This window comes from Larimichthys crocea, chromosome X, assembly GCF_000972845.2.
Source record: "Larimichthys crocea isolate SSNF chromosome X, L_crocea_2.0, whole genome shotgun sequence".
Classification (NCBI taxonomy): Eukaryota; Metazoa; Chordata; class Actinopteri; family Sciaenidae; genus Larimichthys; species Larimichthys crocea.
Genome location: NC_040020.1, coordinates 31,528,928 through 31,544,796, shown reverse-complemented (window position 1 = coordinate 31,544,796; position 15,869 = coordinate 31,528,928). Strand labels below are relative to the sequence as shown.

General features: G+C 39.5%; 1 protein-coding gene across 1 annotated transcript in view; it reads left to right on the top strand.

The window, feature by feature from the left end:
- Nucleotides 1–7,162: 7,162 nt before the first annotated feature.
- cacna1ab (calcium channel, voltage-dependent, P/Q type, alpha 1A subunit, b) overlaps nucleotides 7,163–15,869 on the top strand; it is a 166,818-nt gene continuing 158,111 nt past the window's right edge. Inside the window, exon 1 of the mRNA XM_027282430.1 lies at nucleotides 7,163–7,216. Coding sequence (XP_027138231.1) covers nucleotides 7,167–7,216 — 50 coding nt within the window. The 5' untranslated portion in view covers nucleotides 7,163–7,166. The remainder of the gene's footprint in view (nucleotides 7,217–15,869) is intronic.

The window sequence follows — 15,869 nt, the reverse complement described above, 5'->3', positions numbered from 1 at the left end:
CTTCATACCTTGTGCTGAGCTCAGCTAGTATTTTCAGTATTTTCAGGTCTGGTTATAGAATATGGCAGAAATAAAACATAATATGCACAACTATGTTTTTCATTAGTGTATAATTACCTGAAAATAAGAAGCATTGTGTTTTTGGTACCTTAAAATGAGCTTTTTAACACCCGGCGTCCTCTTGCACCGATGACGAATGTTTCCACAGCGGCACAGAATGAACAAATTAAACACTGGCTTCGAATGAGCCTTTTGCTTTTTTGCGAAGGGGTGGCAACCAGCAACTACACCACTAGATGTAGATAATCATACACACTGGTCCTTTAAGTGCTGGAAAGGAAATGATAAAAAGGTCAAAATCTAGAAGGTAAATAATCATAATCAATAAATTACACAGGCAAGTATTGAGGGAACTCTTCATAGCTACAGTTTCCTCATTAAGAAGAATGAGACACAAGCAAATTGTGATGTGTGCACGTTGCCTCAGACACTAACACATTAGTTTAACCTTCAGGCGATGTCCTGTCCTGCCTATCATCATTAGAACACCATTTAAGATGTGAAGTGTTTACCGTATGAGACTTGCTCTGGCTCCTATGGCACAGAAGCCTCAATGCTGCAGCCTGTGTCATTTGTGAGTGAGTGTGGACGTGTGTTTGTGCATGCTTACAGTTCCCTAGAGAGTCGCTGCAGTACAACAGCCAGGTTGATTTCTGTGTCCTTAAATGAGGTTAAACTGTGCTGCACCTCTGCAATATTTGAATCCCTTATGTGTGTGTGTGTGTGTGTGTGTGTGTGTGTGTGTGTGTCTGTGAGAGACAGACAGAGAGAGAGAGAGTATGTACGACTACAGGCTTAAAATTTTGGGAGCTATGTATTATTATTGGATGTGAACATGGTGGGAAGATGCTGAGTCGGACATCCTCTGCCATGAGGCTGTCGCACACACACACGCACACACACACACACACACACACACACACATAATATGACTCTTGGTACACAACATGCTACACAAAGACTTAAGAGCCATAGAGAAATGCCAACACATGCACACACACACTCAAATGTTAGTGTGCATCAGCAGTGTCACCAGTTTGAGGTGAGTTTTCCGGCTGCATCACAGCTTGAAAGAAAAAGAACAAAGTCAGATCCCTGTGACATTGGTCTTGCTGCTTCAGCCTAGTTGCTTAAAATGATCTCAAAATTTCTCTATCGCCCTCCTAATCTCCTTTCTTCTCTCTTAAAGACATACACCGGTGAATGGACCAGCAACACCACAGGGAGACAGAGGGGGAAACAATGACGATCTCTGTTTAATATCTGTTATGTTAATATCCATACATGTCTGTAAATGATACTGATAATTATAATACAGTAAGTAGTTGTCCTCCGCGTGGGAGTTGCCTGTCAGCCTGTTTATGTTGTTTGCGTTGTATTTATTGTGTCTCCATGCTCTCGTCAGTGAGACTTTTCATAGTTAAATAAAGGAAAATGAACATACGTGTGTATGTAGAAATGTGTCCGTCAGTTGTCAAGTCAGCCCCAAATCACAAATTTGTCTTTTCTGTGTGCCTCTCAACATTTGTCTGTACAATATAGATCAATATATCAATCTGTACAATATAGACACCTATCAGATAATAAAAGACTAAAATAAACAAATAAAGAAAACAACAAAATAACATTTGATGGGGATACATGAGGACTGGGGATGGGGAATAGACAGACATGGCATACAGGTGTAACAGACAGAAGAATTACAGAACATATAGACTATACGGGATAAAATGAAGTAAATCTACAAAAGTGCAAATCATGCAAGATATTTCATAACACTGTATGCCTTGTCACACTTACTGACATACAGTTAATCAGGGTGCGGGGATTTCAGATACAATGAGGAGTGAGGGGATGAGAGTGAGACCTAAAGACACAAAGAGAGGTAGAGGGAGAGACAGATGATGATGGGAGTGGATGTTGGAGGGAGATGAGAGAGAGAGAGAGAGAGAGAGAGAGAGAGAGAGAGAGAGAGCAGAGCGAAACGTCCTTTTAAGAAGAACAGACCTTTAAACACGACTGGACCGACACATGCACTGACTGCTTCCCAGTTTTCCAGCTCAGCGTCACAAACTCTTACAGGATCCTCAGCTGGCATCGCAGTGACATTCATTGACCAGCGGACATCACTTTTGTCGGGATGTTCTGGATGTGAACATGGAGTTTTCCTCCCCTCCGGTAGTGGATACGTTACTGTTTCGTCTCCGCCTGTCCAGTCCTCCCAGCACCGCTGACTGGTTTCCAGCCACCTCCGTCCGACAGGTGAGCAGGTCGGAGCCACCGGAGACCCGGTGGGCGGGTCTGGAGTCCCCGGAACCCGCAGGCTTAGTACCCGCTGGACATCAGAGCACCTGACAGACAGGTAAGGCTGGTAAAGCTCTGTGGAGGTGTTCAGTCCAGGTTCAAGTTGACGTTTTTTCATTTCTAACAGGAAATTGCCTGAAAAAATGAAAAGGGTATAATTTATGATGGGATGAGTATGAAGTAGCTTTACACCTAACATGTCAAATCTGTGAATATTATTTGGTTAATATTAAATTGTATTAGTATTTTGTCTGGGTACACATTGTTGCAAATTTCTCAAAGAAATTACACAAACTTTGATAAAACTTTGATTTAGTATTTGGTCTGATCAAATATTCAGTGGGATTGTTCATTATTATTCTGTAAATACAGCAAAAATGAGGATCAGATGGTCAGAAATCCAATCAGCCAACTACGCAATGACACTGCATTGGACGATCTTGAAAAGCTTTGTATATTTATGATGATTTTTGCTTAAGATTTCCATAAACGATATATCACAAATTACATATTTGGCAATCAGGAATCTCAAAGTTGGATTGGTTATTATATGATATGATTAATTAAAAATGTGTAAATCAGTCTTGTACCTCTATGTTCATCTTTATCTGTAGTATTAATGAATGATTGGTGGTCCAGAAATCAACAAATAATTGATTATTGATCATTTCATCAAGTTTACAAATTTGACATTTATTTATAGCATCCACAGTCAGTGTGTTTCCTGAAAGGCAGAACACTGCTAAAATTAAGGCTCCCTTCAAAACATGTTTTTATAAGACAGCTGGTGTCTGAAATATTGCAGTCAGAATCAGAAGAGCTCTTGACCATTACTTTTAACGCCTCCAACAAGCCCACAATTGTAATGTGATTCGATTTATAGCCATGTTTCATCCAAATTTGCAGTGTAGGAGTAAACCTAATTAGGAGCCTTTCAAATGTGCTTAATTAGAATTAATCTGGGTAATTCCCAAGTCATTAAAAGGTTTAGGTCTGATAGTTTAACTTTTTTCCTCTTATAATTACATGTTCCCATCAGACTTCCCAATTTGGTCAAAATGAGCTTGGTTGTTGGTGTCTGAGATTATTCATCATATGACTTGACTTTGACAGACAAGGCTCAAACCAAACTGAGATACAGAACAGTGAGCCTGCAGGCCCTGGAGCGTCTTCATCTCAATGCTCAGTCACTGTTGATAAAGGACGTACAGAGGAGGAATAGCAGTTTATTTACTGTAGTCTGCTGAGACAGAGACCTTTGTACTCCTAATTGGCTCCTTGGTCAGTGGATCAAGGAAAATGAAGCTTATTCCACCTTTGAAAGTGTATGTAAGTCGCTCGTGCTAAGTAAAACAGCTGAATGCTTAAATGTGAAAAGCAATTACAAGGAAAGCAGGTAATGTCTCTAGAATGTATCCATGCAGAACGATTACTCAGCTAAAAAAACTTGAGATTTGCACTTGAGAGCAGCAGAACGACCTGTAGGAACAACACTGACTGACTAACCATGTTGTCACCTTTTAAGTTGATATGATGAGCAAGTTCAAAAACATTTGACTGTTTATCTATTAATCAGACATCAATATTATCCTTTATTTGGAGTCATGTCTACTTGTGAATATATGTCTGTTATTCACTTTCTTCTAACTCTTTCCTGATCACTCATCAGTGAAACATCTGGTGCTATAGCTTTAGCTGCTAAATGCTCCACTAAGTTCAGCTGTTTCTTTCTGTCTGCCATTTGGTGCTGAGCAGGTAGTGTATAGTGGGTATCAGAGATTTAACAGCTGCTGCTACCTCTGGAAATGATCCAGCAATGTTGCAGGCCATAAAACGTTGAACTGAAAGAGGGAAAATGCAGAGTTAGGTATAATAGCAGATAATTCTCTGTGGGTCGATCACTATGAGTGACTATCTTCACCTAATAAATTGTAATTTTTCCCCATTGTTAATATTGACTAGCACAGGTTTACCCTAAAATTCAAGTCTGTCTTAAAAGATTAGTCAAAGCATTAGGATGATCTTTTAATGTTTGTTAAGCAGAACCTTAGTGCTAGACAAAAAAACACAGAAATTGGTAAAGAATTACCTATTGTAGTTTTTGTCAATGGAGTCTGGTGGAAACTGATATCAGCTCTTTCTTGTTAAGCCAAAAGGATCTTACTCTTTAAGGTCTATCTCTGTACCAAAGCTTTCCATAATGTTGCACGTAGAATAACAGTTTGACCTTGTCAGTGGCAGAAGCAAGCACTTTTAGTGGGGCAATGGAGTCTGGTGGATCGTAGCGCCCATTTATTTTGGAAAGATGCTTGTGATCCAATGCAACATCTAGTGGCAGAATTTTCTGTGTATAACCTTTAAGAATATGTTTTACACAATATATACAAAAAGTGTAAATGGTAAATACACTTCATATCTTAACTATAATGAACACTCCTCTACTTTCAGGAATGTTTTGCACCCGCAGTAAATCAAACTGCTACCAGGGTGAATAAAAAATAACTGCGTACTTAAATTACCTCACAGCATCATAACATTTTCAGATAAGACATTGCATAAGGTTTGTCTTCCCTGAGCCACATGTGGGCAGATAGAGGGGAACATTTGAACTCTTAAGATCCTTCAGGGCTGCATGCAAACAAAAAAAAACTGTCCTACTTCAAAGTCCTACAAGGTAAGGTACAGTGAAAAACAATAAGGTTTTCTGCCCTGGCTATTATTGTACATATTCAGCATGGTAGCAAGTCTGCTATTGGATGAGTGAGTTACGTAAAAAAAATATCTATGTTCAGATCTCTTGAAACTCTGCCTCTTAGCCAAAAATATTCTCTGCTCTCTATCTGTTCTTTTTGCTATTTTGGCTCATGTTGGTCCAAACTTGACATCAGCGTAACATCATCAGATCTAAATGTTATCGAAATCTTTACTAGGAGCTAGTTTCCTCTTGCTTTAACCCCAGAACTGGAGCTGTAGAAAGGGATTTCATCAGAGTTGGGAGTCGTTTTGACAGGTGTGTGCATTTGTGCTTGTATTCTTGTTCACCATGTCCAATCTCACACCTGCACTCTTGCCCGTTGTTTCTGGTTCATTTATTTCCTGACCTCTTTTGTCTCAGTACTTTATTTATCCATCTCTTCATACCTTTATCCATCAATCCATCTCAGTGTTCTCCATCCCTCTGTTTGTCAGCTTTTCTCTACTGAATAGAGCCTCACTGGCATGAGGCAAAACAGTGGCACTGTCAGAGTGTGTAGCTGTCAAACTAAACCAACAACAAGCAGAAGTTGCAGAAGATGAAAATTCAAAAATGCCTTGCAATGGGGACAAACAGAGATAAACAAGATACATGGAGAGAATAAATAGACAGCCAGTGTAGATAGCAGATATGGTGCTGCCAGTTGCATCACTTGATTGGAGGAAATCAAGTCTTGGCCTATATTTAATATCTGTGATTTTACAACTGATACCATAACTCAGAAACTTGTTTTTAAACTCAGTGACATCTGCAGTGCCAGTGTTGAGCACTCTACTACTCTACCCTACTACTACACTACCATGACGTTACCACTTGGTTTGTGGAGTACTTTCCTGAAGCCTTGGCATAATGGTCTTTGCCAATTTTTTTTTTTAAGCCAGAAGTGACTCTGAGTGTGGAGTCCGTTGGGTGACGTACTACGAGTTGGCCTGTCCTTGGTTTGACAATGTCAGCCAACTTGATCACACACTTCCTTGTATTACAGCTAAACAGTAAGCTAAAGGTTTTACAGTTTGATTTGAATGTTATGAGTGATGCGCTGGACAGACTTACTGAAAATGATTTGTCATCCAAAGGCCTAAAACATAGCCCACTTCATTATGTATTTTACACTAAATGGGACCATCACTTACAAAGTGAACATCATGTTGTATGAAAGCAGACTTTAAACTGGCCAATGAGAACATAAACACATTAGGAAACTGTTTACTAAAATAATAATTCAAGTTAGAAGTTGTCTCATAAGACAATCAGATTTCTTTTTCAAGCCAGTAGAGTCCCCCCTGCTGGACAGGAAGAGTGCAGGTTTGAAGCACTTTTACTGGCTTCACTTTTCAGACCTGGAAGCTCTGTCCACTAATGTATGCTGTCAATGGTTTGAGTTCAGAGTCACATACACCTTTTATGGGTTATAGTAGTGATGGAGTTGAAATTGAAGTGTCAGTCCAGATTTAAGTGTCTTTGCCTCATGAAATCACATGAACCCTATTTTCAAACTATATTCTCCAGCTCTAACAGAGACAAAAATAACATACATAAAAAATGTATACAAACAAACATGTAAATACAAATTTATACGTAGCTTGCCCTGGTGAAGACTAAACTTGTTTTGTCAAATGTACACTTGCAGGTTATTTGCAGTGGGCAACATTTCATATGAAGTTAAGAGTAGTTCACCTACAACACAGTGTATTAGGAACTATCAGTGCTTCAGAAAGCTTCATTATGCCTTTAATAAGCAAAGAGGTTTGATAATAATTGACACAGCAGCAACAACCAACACTTACACATCCATCCCCTTATATACTCTGCTGGTAACCAATTGGAGAGGACTAAACCATCAGTGGGGGAGCTTGCTGTATACCTACACAGAAACAGAAATTATGGCCAAACAAAATATTTACAGATTTGTCCAGTAATTGCTGAATAATTAGAAAATGAAATTTTCATGTATCCAGGAGCTTCAGCAGCTTTATCTGTTTTTGTGGGGGGGAAGTCATACTGTGTTCCCCCCTGCTCTCAAACATGGTGGAACCAGGAAATATTAATGGACATGAAAACCTTTTCAGACTGTTTTGCCTGTGAACCACAAAGTAGGTGAGCACCAAAATAATGTTTGAAAATGTTTTAGCTGCGCTTAGCGTAATGGGTTATATGAATGTTGCAGTCCTGAGACACATTCACATAAATCTAACATTTATTTTATCCTGTTTAAATGTTTGTTTGATCAAGATAAGAACTATTCACACTGAGGGTGTGAATAGTGATTGAAGTGGCTTATTCTTTATCTTAAAAGAAGTAGTGTTCAGAAAATAAAAAACCTGCATGGTTGCTTGTGGCACTAGCCTAACTGCTCAAATGTGTCATACTTTGTGTAGGACTGACCTCCATGGCAGAATCTTCAAAATCAGCATATGTTGGAAGATCCTGATGGTCTTTCTGGAATTATAATCCTGGTTACAATTAATTTGTGTAACATGTCCTTTTTATTGTCACTACACATCCATTGTCCAACCAAACAGGTGTCTTCTCTTGGCGATTATACCTGTCCTCTCCTGCAGTGTGAGCATGTGCAAACACAGATTACTTTGTTGCATTTTTTTTAGGGCCAGACAACTAAAACATTAACTTTAGATCACATATTTCACAGTATAACTCTACCTGCAGTCAAAATAGCTATATGTTTAATCAGTTATTGATTGAGCAATTGAAAACACACTTTTAAATTATGAATTCATGAATGTGGACAAATCTTTTTTTTTTTTTTTTTTATTCCTATCTTGATGTATCTTGTACTTTGGAAAACTCATTGGTAAAGCTAAAGAGAAAAAAATATTATTTTGTTTCACAATGCCTCATTTGTGCCAGCAATGGTGAGGATGCCATTTCTCTGCACTACACAGAGACAAACAGTAAACAAGGTCTCACCTCACTTAAAAAACCTCAATTAAACCTCAATTAAACCTCAATTAAAAAAAAAAAAAAAAAAAAAAGATCCCTGTGCAACACAAAACATCAAGCTAAAGAGAACATCACATCACATCATATCTATCATATCTATAAAACAAGCAGTGAGCTCTCTCAAGTCCAGCCCACCACTCCTACTATGTCTGCCCACCTGATGGCTCTTTTTTTCCCAGTCCTATGTGGCCACTTCCACTCGCCAGTAGTCATTTAAAAAAGTCAGGTGTATTAAACCAGATAACCAGGATGGGCTAGCCATCCAGGCTGTCATCCATTTGTAGGAGGGGGATGTAAATCTTTGATTGTCACAGAGACAACAGTCAATACAGAATCTCCTCTGTCTCTCTTTCTTACTTACTAGCACCACCCATCAGCCAGACACCGCCTGACATTCAATCTGAGCTCATTTCTCTGGAGACACTTAGTAGGTGCACTGTTTAACGGGGGGGGACGGTCACCACTCCTAATGTGGTGTTTATTTTTTGTTCATTTTGAATGCAGTTTTACTTGTCAAGTACTTTTACACTGTGCCGTTGTTTCTTTCATTTAGTTGTATCTTTATACATTTGCTGTCCCATCACTGTTTGAGTTTTCCTCTGTCTGTCTGTCTGTGATGCAGGCAGGTCATCTAACTCAGAGTATGACGTAAATCAAATGTGGTTGTCATGGGTGTACTGGGCTCAGCGGAGTAAACAACATCCTGTGTTCTCGCTTTTATGCAGTAGTTGGGATGAAAGCATGAGTGAGTCAGTGTGTCGTGGCACCCTTGGGTGAAACCCAAAGTAAATACTTCCAGTGTGAAACACTGGCAGGGTTCAGAAGAGCACTGAGGCGGACAGCAGCCGTATGCCTGTGTTTGTATTTTGGTAAAAAAAGAGGCACCTAGCCACCATATCTGTTCTGTCTACCTTTGTCACAGCTGTCTGTGTGTGTATCCATCAGTAACTCAGATTTATAAGTTCTAGTAATGCCCCTGTCTTCTCTGCCGTCCCATAATTTTGGACACCTCTCAGATTAATGGATATCAGGATGTTGCCAGCTGATTTTATTCATGTCCAGAGCTAGTGTGATGACTCACTGAGACAGTTCACAATTTAATTACGTTAAAATCACTTGATCTCCATTTACTAATTGGAAGCAGCTTTTGCTTTTTTAGCGGCACAGAGATGGGGTGAACCTGTTGACGTATTTGATAGAAAAATGGACACGTTATTTATGGTTCAGCCTCTTTTCTGGGAGGTTCCCACTTGATAACTACATTGATATAATGCTCCTCACATTTTTGGTAAACCCAGTGTTTATGGTTGTCAGTTTGTAGGTAGCCTTAATGGGTTGTCTTTAAAGAATCTTATGAAGGTTAAAGAAGTCTGGATAACACACGCAAAACTGTGCACTGCTCTTTTCACAGTTCAGTGGTGCAAGAAAAACACTCTCACACTTCATTTAGCTCAGTACATTTTACTCCTCAACGTTCCCACCTGGAACATTTCTGCAGACATGAGATGTCCCTTTTATTGTACAAATAACATAATCTACCTACAGTAACTGCTGGGGCTCACGTGCAGATGTCCTGCCTCTATATACATTATGTCAGGACATAATTCCAGGAGTTTGTGTATACTGTAGGTCATGCTGCAGGAAGTACATGTAAATTTAAAGCTGAAATACGTGACTCTCTGCAAATTGTCACTAAAGCAGCAAGAGGTAATTGGAACTAGATGGCAAACATCCAGAGTCCTACTTGCAATATAATTTCTCCTTGGTGAGGTGAATGAAAATGTAATCAACCAACATTTTTACTGTACCCTTCCAAGAAATAATCCTGTATATTTCCACATTCTTATACAGACTATTACAGGACCGCATAATCCAATATAACATTGTTTGTTGTTGGATATAATTGAGTAGCCGGTGTGACATCATCTTGGACTAAAGTCAAAAATATATTTATGTGTTGGAGTAAAAGTTTGGTATTTCCCTACATAATCAAGTTGGCCGTATTTATTTGGTTCCATTGTTGCGTTTAATTGAACTCCAAATCAATGCCAGCTCAATCAAACTGGAACCACAACTTTGGCAGTTGCCTCACTTAAATGAATTAAAATTTTCTGAATCCATTTTAACAGTTTTTACAGCAGACATTTTGACTTGTCAAAGCAGGATAAATACGGCTGGCATTAATTACATTAATAATGGCTGCATCACATTTAGGTGAGTTAATGTTTTTAGTTGCAACTGTGCTTGACCTGTTTTGACAGTCAAAATGTCTGCTGTGAAAAGGATCTATTCACCATGTATTACACATTTATGTAGTCATGAAAGTGAAATAGTATGACTCGAGGCAGCTGTTTTGCTGTTGTGCATTTAGCTTTAGTTTTAAAAGTGTGCGTGGAAAAAGAAGTGTGAGAGTTTTTCGGATTCTCTTCAGAGAGCATCGTAGCTGATGTGAGAGGAGAGACAGTAGGGCTTGTTAGCATTCACCTGCTTCTTGATGGATGCAGCAGTCACAGAGCTGTGACCTGAGAGGTCAGAGCGTTTGGGGGTTGACAGGCAGAAAGAGGTCAGCGGCAGTCAGATAGTCAGAACACCATGAGACCAAGAGCTGTGTTTGGCTATCAAATAGAAAGCTGGATCACTTTTATACCTGCTGAATGAGTGACTGAAGAGGTTGCCTGCTTTGTATGACTCTTTTGAATGACAGACTACATTGATGTGAATGATCTATTTCGAAATGAGAATTTTGTCACAAATTATTTGTTCAATTATTTTTCTGCCCTTACACAAAATGACTGAACTGCAAATCTATGAAAAAAAAAAAAAAAACAGCAGCTGCCCCACACTAAACTCCAGTGACAGGCCACTAAATCTCACAATAAGGGTCACATTTTAATGCTTCGGTTTCCATCATCTTTGATGTCGAAATATCAGAAAAGTGTGCATCCTGGTCATAGTTCAATAATAACATCCTAGTGCACCTTGGAGTGTCTCTCCTGATTGGCTGCTGACAGTGCTGTGAGCTGCTGACATAGTCAATCACAAAGGACGGCAAGAGGTTGTACCAGCATCTGGTTCAAGAGTAGTTTAGCTGACGTCACTCCGTTCAACACCAGACCTGAGAGCAACCAGAAATGAGTTAAACTACTCTTTGTCGCACTTTTCCATCTTTTTATATTTAGTTTTATGCTTTTTGGTAATTTTCTGTTGCTCTGTGCACAGTGACAAAGAAAACTGTTATGGCCACAAGGGTGAGGCTGTGTTTCCTTTTTTTTAGTTTTAAAGCCTGCAGGGAAGAGGCAGCGAAGTTTGCAAGCCAGCTAAATTACCTGTTGCAGGGTGAGTATGTTATTGTGCATCTATCTTGGTACAATGCTGGATAAGAGTGTGAAAAGTGTCTAGAGGTTTTTTTTGTGACCCCAACTGTCAACCTGTGACCTGGATTGGACAGCACAAGCTTGTTACCAGGTATGAGGCAGGAATAATTAAACAGGTCTTCCAACTGCAGCTCAAAGCCATGAAGGTCAGTCTGACTACTGTAACCCCTAAAATACACTGCATGCAGAACAGCTCTGGATCGATCCGTTTCAATGTTAGTCAATGTGTCAGCTCACACAGTCTCCGTCCCCGCTGAGGCATCCGGCAGTCCTCCGCAACACATACGCAGAGCTTCTATTTTTCACGGACACTGGAACACAACGCATAAATTCAGCACAGAGCAGACCGTGCGGGGAAGGAAATCGGCTACGAAATACAAAATAAAACCCTGGTTGATGTTCAAAATAAAATACTCTGTTCACCACGGATCGAGTTTCATTACAAGAACACGTCATAATGGGCGGGGCCGACCTGAAGTCAACAGGTGAGGGGTTTTCAGGCGTAATCATTTCTGACACCTCACATCCTTTTTATAAGGACACCAGAAAAAAGATGCGGCATGGAATTGCCATTGCAGGAGTCAAAGAGACTACAGTCGGCAATATTTGCGCGATTATGCGTGAATTCGCTAGATCTCGTGCGTTCTCGCGACGCTCTGTGGCCGGTGGAGACGCACCTGAGCGCATCACAAACGGATTATGTGTGAGTTGACGGACGGCGGAGTACGCAGCCGTTCCGCATGCTGTATATTTTAGGGGTAAGCTAGTTTCTAGGATGTTGTCTTAAAAGTAGGGAACGTCCATTTATATGTAAAGTTGCTTTGGCTAACATTAGGTCTCTATGGCTCTTTTTTACACTGTGCTTGGAAAAGTTGCCAAACTGAAAGTGACAGACTTTCACAATGTTGCAAAAGCAGCAAGCAGTAAAGCTCCGACCTCATTGCTGGATAAGAAATTTAAACTCCATAGAGCTGACCACTCTCCTCATAATGGTAAATACTATTAACAATATGTAGCCTGCAAAGCTAACTGTACAGAGCAAAAAGTAACTTTTAAAAAGGTAATAGGTAAAAGGTAAAAAGGCGTTAAGGTTAGTGGTAACGTTATTGTTGAACGGTATCATGTAATTTTCTAACTTCAGCAACTAGCAAGTCTTAAGTGGTGTGTATCGATTACTAATAATACAATACCTGACAACAGGAGATTATGTATGCATTATTTTTCCAAGATATGACCCTTGGGTAATTTTAACCCGACCATTCCACACAGTAGACCTTTTTTTTTTCACAGCAGCCATTTGGACATGAAATAGTAGGATCAACGCAGGTGTTTCCAATGATGATAATTAAAGTTTCTGTTCCATTCATTGTAGCAGAGCCTGAATAGAACGGGACCTTAATTAGCATCATTGGTAACACCTGTCTCTTGACACTAGTTAGTCCTCATTGTTGGCTTTGTGGCCATTTGAGCTGGTAAATCTGCTTTGGAGGTTCTCGCACTGTAAGTAACTTGAATTTTGGACATTTCACCAGAAATTCACAATTACTATAAACTGCATTGTCGCTATTATCTGACAGAAAGAAGGAAATGTATACTAGAGGGAACAACATATAGTGTAAAATAAAAAAAATAGTTTCATCCCACTCCATTTAGTGTCTTATATTGGTTTATATCTTATTTGTTCTTTATATCTTATTATTAATTTATATATTATTTGTTTTGAACACATAGAATCACTTTTGATATCTGCTTTTAGCTTTAAGAAATATATTGTGGACTACTATGTTTAAAAAGGCACCGTCGTGCACTTAAATGCAGCTGTCATGTAAAGCATCCTCTCTTGACCTTACACATGCAAAACAACTTTGCCAGTCAGCTCTACCTCTGCTGAATTGCCACTCTGGACTGTATTGATGAAAAGGGGGTTTTTCACAGTAAATTTAGAGAAATTATGGTCCAAGTAGTTGCTCAGGACTGTTTCAACAGCAGGAAAAGGTTTTACTCATCCACTTTCCCAGGCCAAATTTTCCCAGTGCTGCCCAGGGATTCAGTTCAGTGACCTTCCAAACAAAGTCCTGCTTCTGTAACTTTGAGGCATTGCTCCCTGTTTTTCTTCTCTGTCCCTCTTAAATGCACCAAAACCTAGGCTCCCCTTTTACCGTTCCCCTTTTCTGAAACAGCTGTGTATCTGCACACATTGTAAGTAACGCGTATTATAATTGTAATCATGCAAGTATTATTACTTTATTTTCAGCTCGCTTAAAGGGACAGGACCGAACACTGGAAACATCCCATAAAAATGACTTTGAATTAAATCACAATTACAAATTGAGGGCGAGTCATATTAAATTTAGTGAGGTGAGTCTGGCTGTTTGTCTCCTCCGTCATTTTTATTGGTGTCACGTTGGAAACTAAAGGCTCTGACATCAGTGATGTATCAGGAGTCAGCAGGATGAATCAATTTATTCAGTTAAGTGTGTGATAACAGTTCCCTGGCCAATTGCCAACTGAGCAGTTTAATTACACTTCTTTGTTTTAAGCACAAAATGAACATGGCTTTTGAGTCATCAGTTTTTTATTGAGGGGATATTTTGTAATATGTTTGAAATAGTTATCTTCACTTTTGTTTCATTATGAAGGAGAATGGGAGGGAGTGGTTTGTCTCAGGTAAGATGTGTCCTTAAAGTAAGGGCCATAGGTTTGTTAGCGGCCAATTCTCACTGCCATTGAAGGAAATGCTTTGCATTCATAAATGATATCATACAGTATGATACCTAGCTAGCTGCTAAAATCTCTGATTTTTTTGGTATCATGAGACAAATAGCTACCTGACATTAGTTAAGGTGTGAGATTAGTTCAGGCTAAAGTTGGTGCTACACTACCTAACATTGCTAATGGTTATAAACCCTGAAGTAGACTTCAGGGTTTATAACCATTAGCATGGACTTCTTTAAAGGTGACCAGAAGTAAATAAAGTGTGTAGTCTGTAAAACCAACCAACTTCTATTGTAGTACTTTAAATAGAACTTTAGTGTTTAAAAAACACATGATAAGAAATAACAGAAGAAATGCAATTTGATATTTAGAGTCAGCAAAAATGAGATTTTTGTAGGGTTTTATTGACCGAGGAATGGCATCATTAGGAGATGTGCAACGATTGTGTAAATTTTATGCATAATATGTAATTAGGATAAATAACAATTTCTTGTCCTCAGCACCCAATGTGTCATCTTTCAAGTGCTTATTTTGTGCTGAATAACAATGAAAAACTAAACAAAATTATTTTGTTAGATCTTTGAAATATGTTATTTAACCAGTACTACAAAGATGACACTGTCTTTTGGGTTGTGTCATAGCAAATTTCCTGTCGATGCATTTGACTAATCTATCAATCAGCTTTGGTCCCCAGTTTCAAATTGTCCAAAAGATGGATGACTGTTATCCCCACATGTAGGCTCAGTGTGTGGCTGTGAGCAGGGCTGCACAGACAGGTCTGTACTGTGTATCTACAGCATGTAAAGCTTTAGTAGTTTCCTGCTAAACCAGACGTGCAAAACCTTCCCCGTCCCCTCTGCTTGTCAATTCCTCGAGGGAGAGAGAGAGACACAATGACTTAAAGCGAGAAAGGATTTTGCTTCATCTGCATAGCTCTGCTCTGTCTTTCTCTCTCAGCAATTAGTCATTCTTCCAGCCCTGTCATGTCCCCCAATCTCTCCCACTCTTTCTCTCATTCTGCTGGTTTTTGCTGCCTCTGTACCTTTTTATTAAAATGCTCTCTCCATTGTACCATTGTGGCTTCAGGGTAAATGCTGTTTGCATGTTTTCTGCCCCCCCACTTCCCAAATTCTTATGTTTTTCTCATCTGTTACCCAATCACCCTCCTCCTTCCTCTTTATCTGGCCATCAACCTCTCTGTCTCTCCTCATAATCTCCTCCTACGTCCTCTGTGTCCATGTTAGTTCTGTAGTTTGCCCTTGCTCTGTGTTATGTGCATGGTCCTGAGTCTGTGTGTTCTCTGCTGCTATCACTAATACAACTAGACCTGTGTTATTCAAGCCCTGCGGCATACGCACACACACACACACACACATATACACACACACGCACATACCCTCAATCACCCAGCAAAGTCCTTACCATAGCAGTATGTCTCATCATTGTACCTGCAGTGTGTGAGCGTAAATCTGTGTGTGTGCGCCTGTCTCTGTGAATTAGTTTTCGCTTTACACCATGTCAGGAAGAAATAATGTGTAATGCACTCTCAGCAGATAACTGGTGAGGAAAAATGCTTTTTCCAATACGTTTGTACACACACACACACACACACACACACACACACATACACGCACGCACGAACGCACCTGAACACATATACGCAAACCAGAAGCATGTTTTGTAATTACGTACTAAAAATT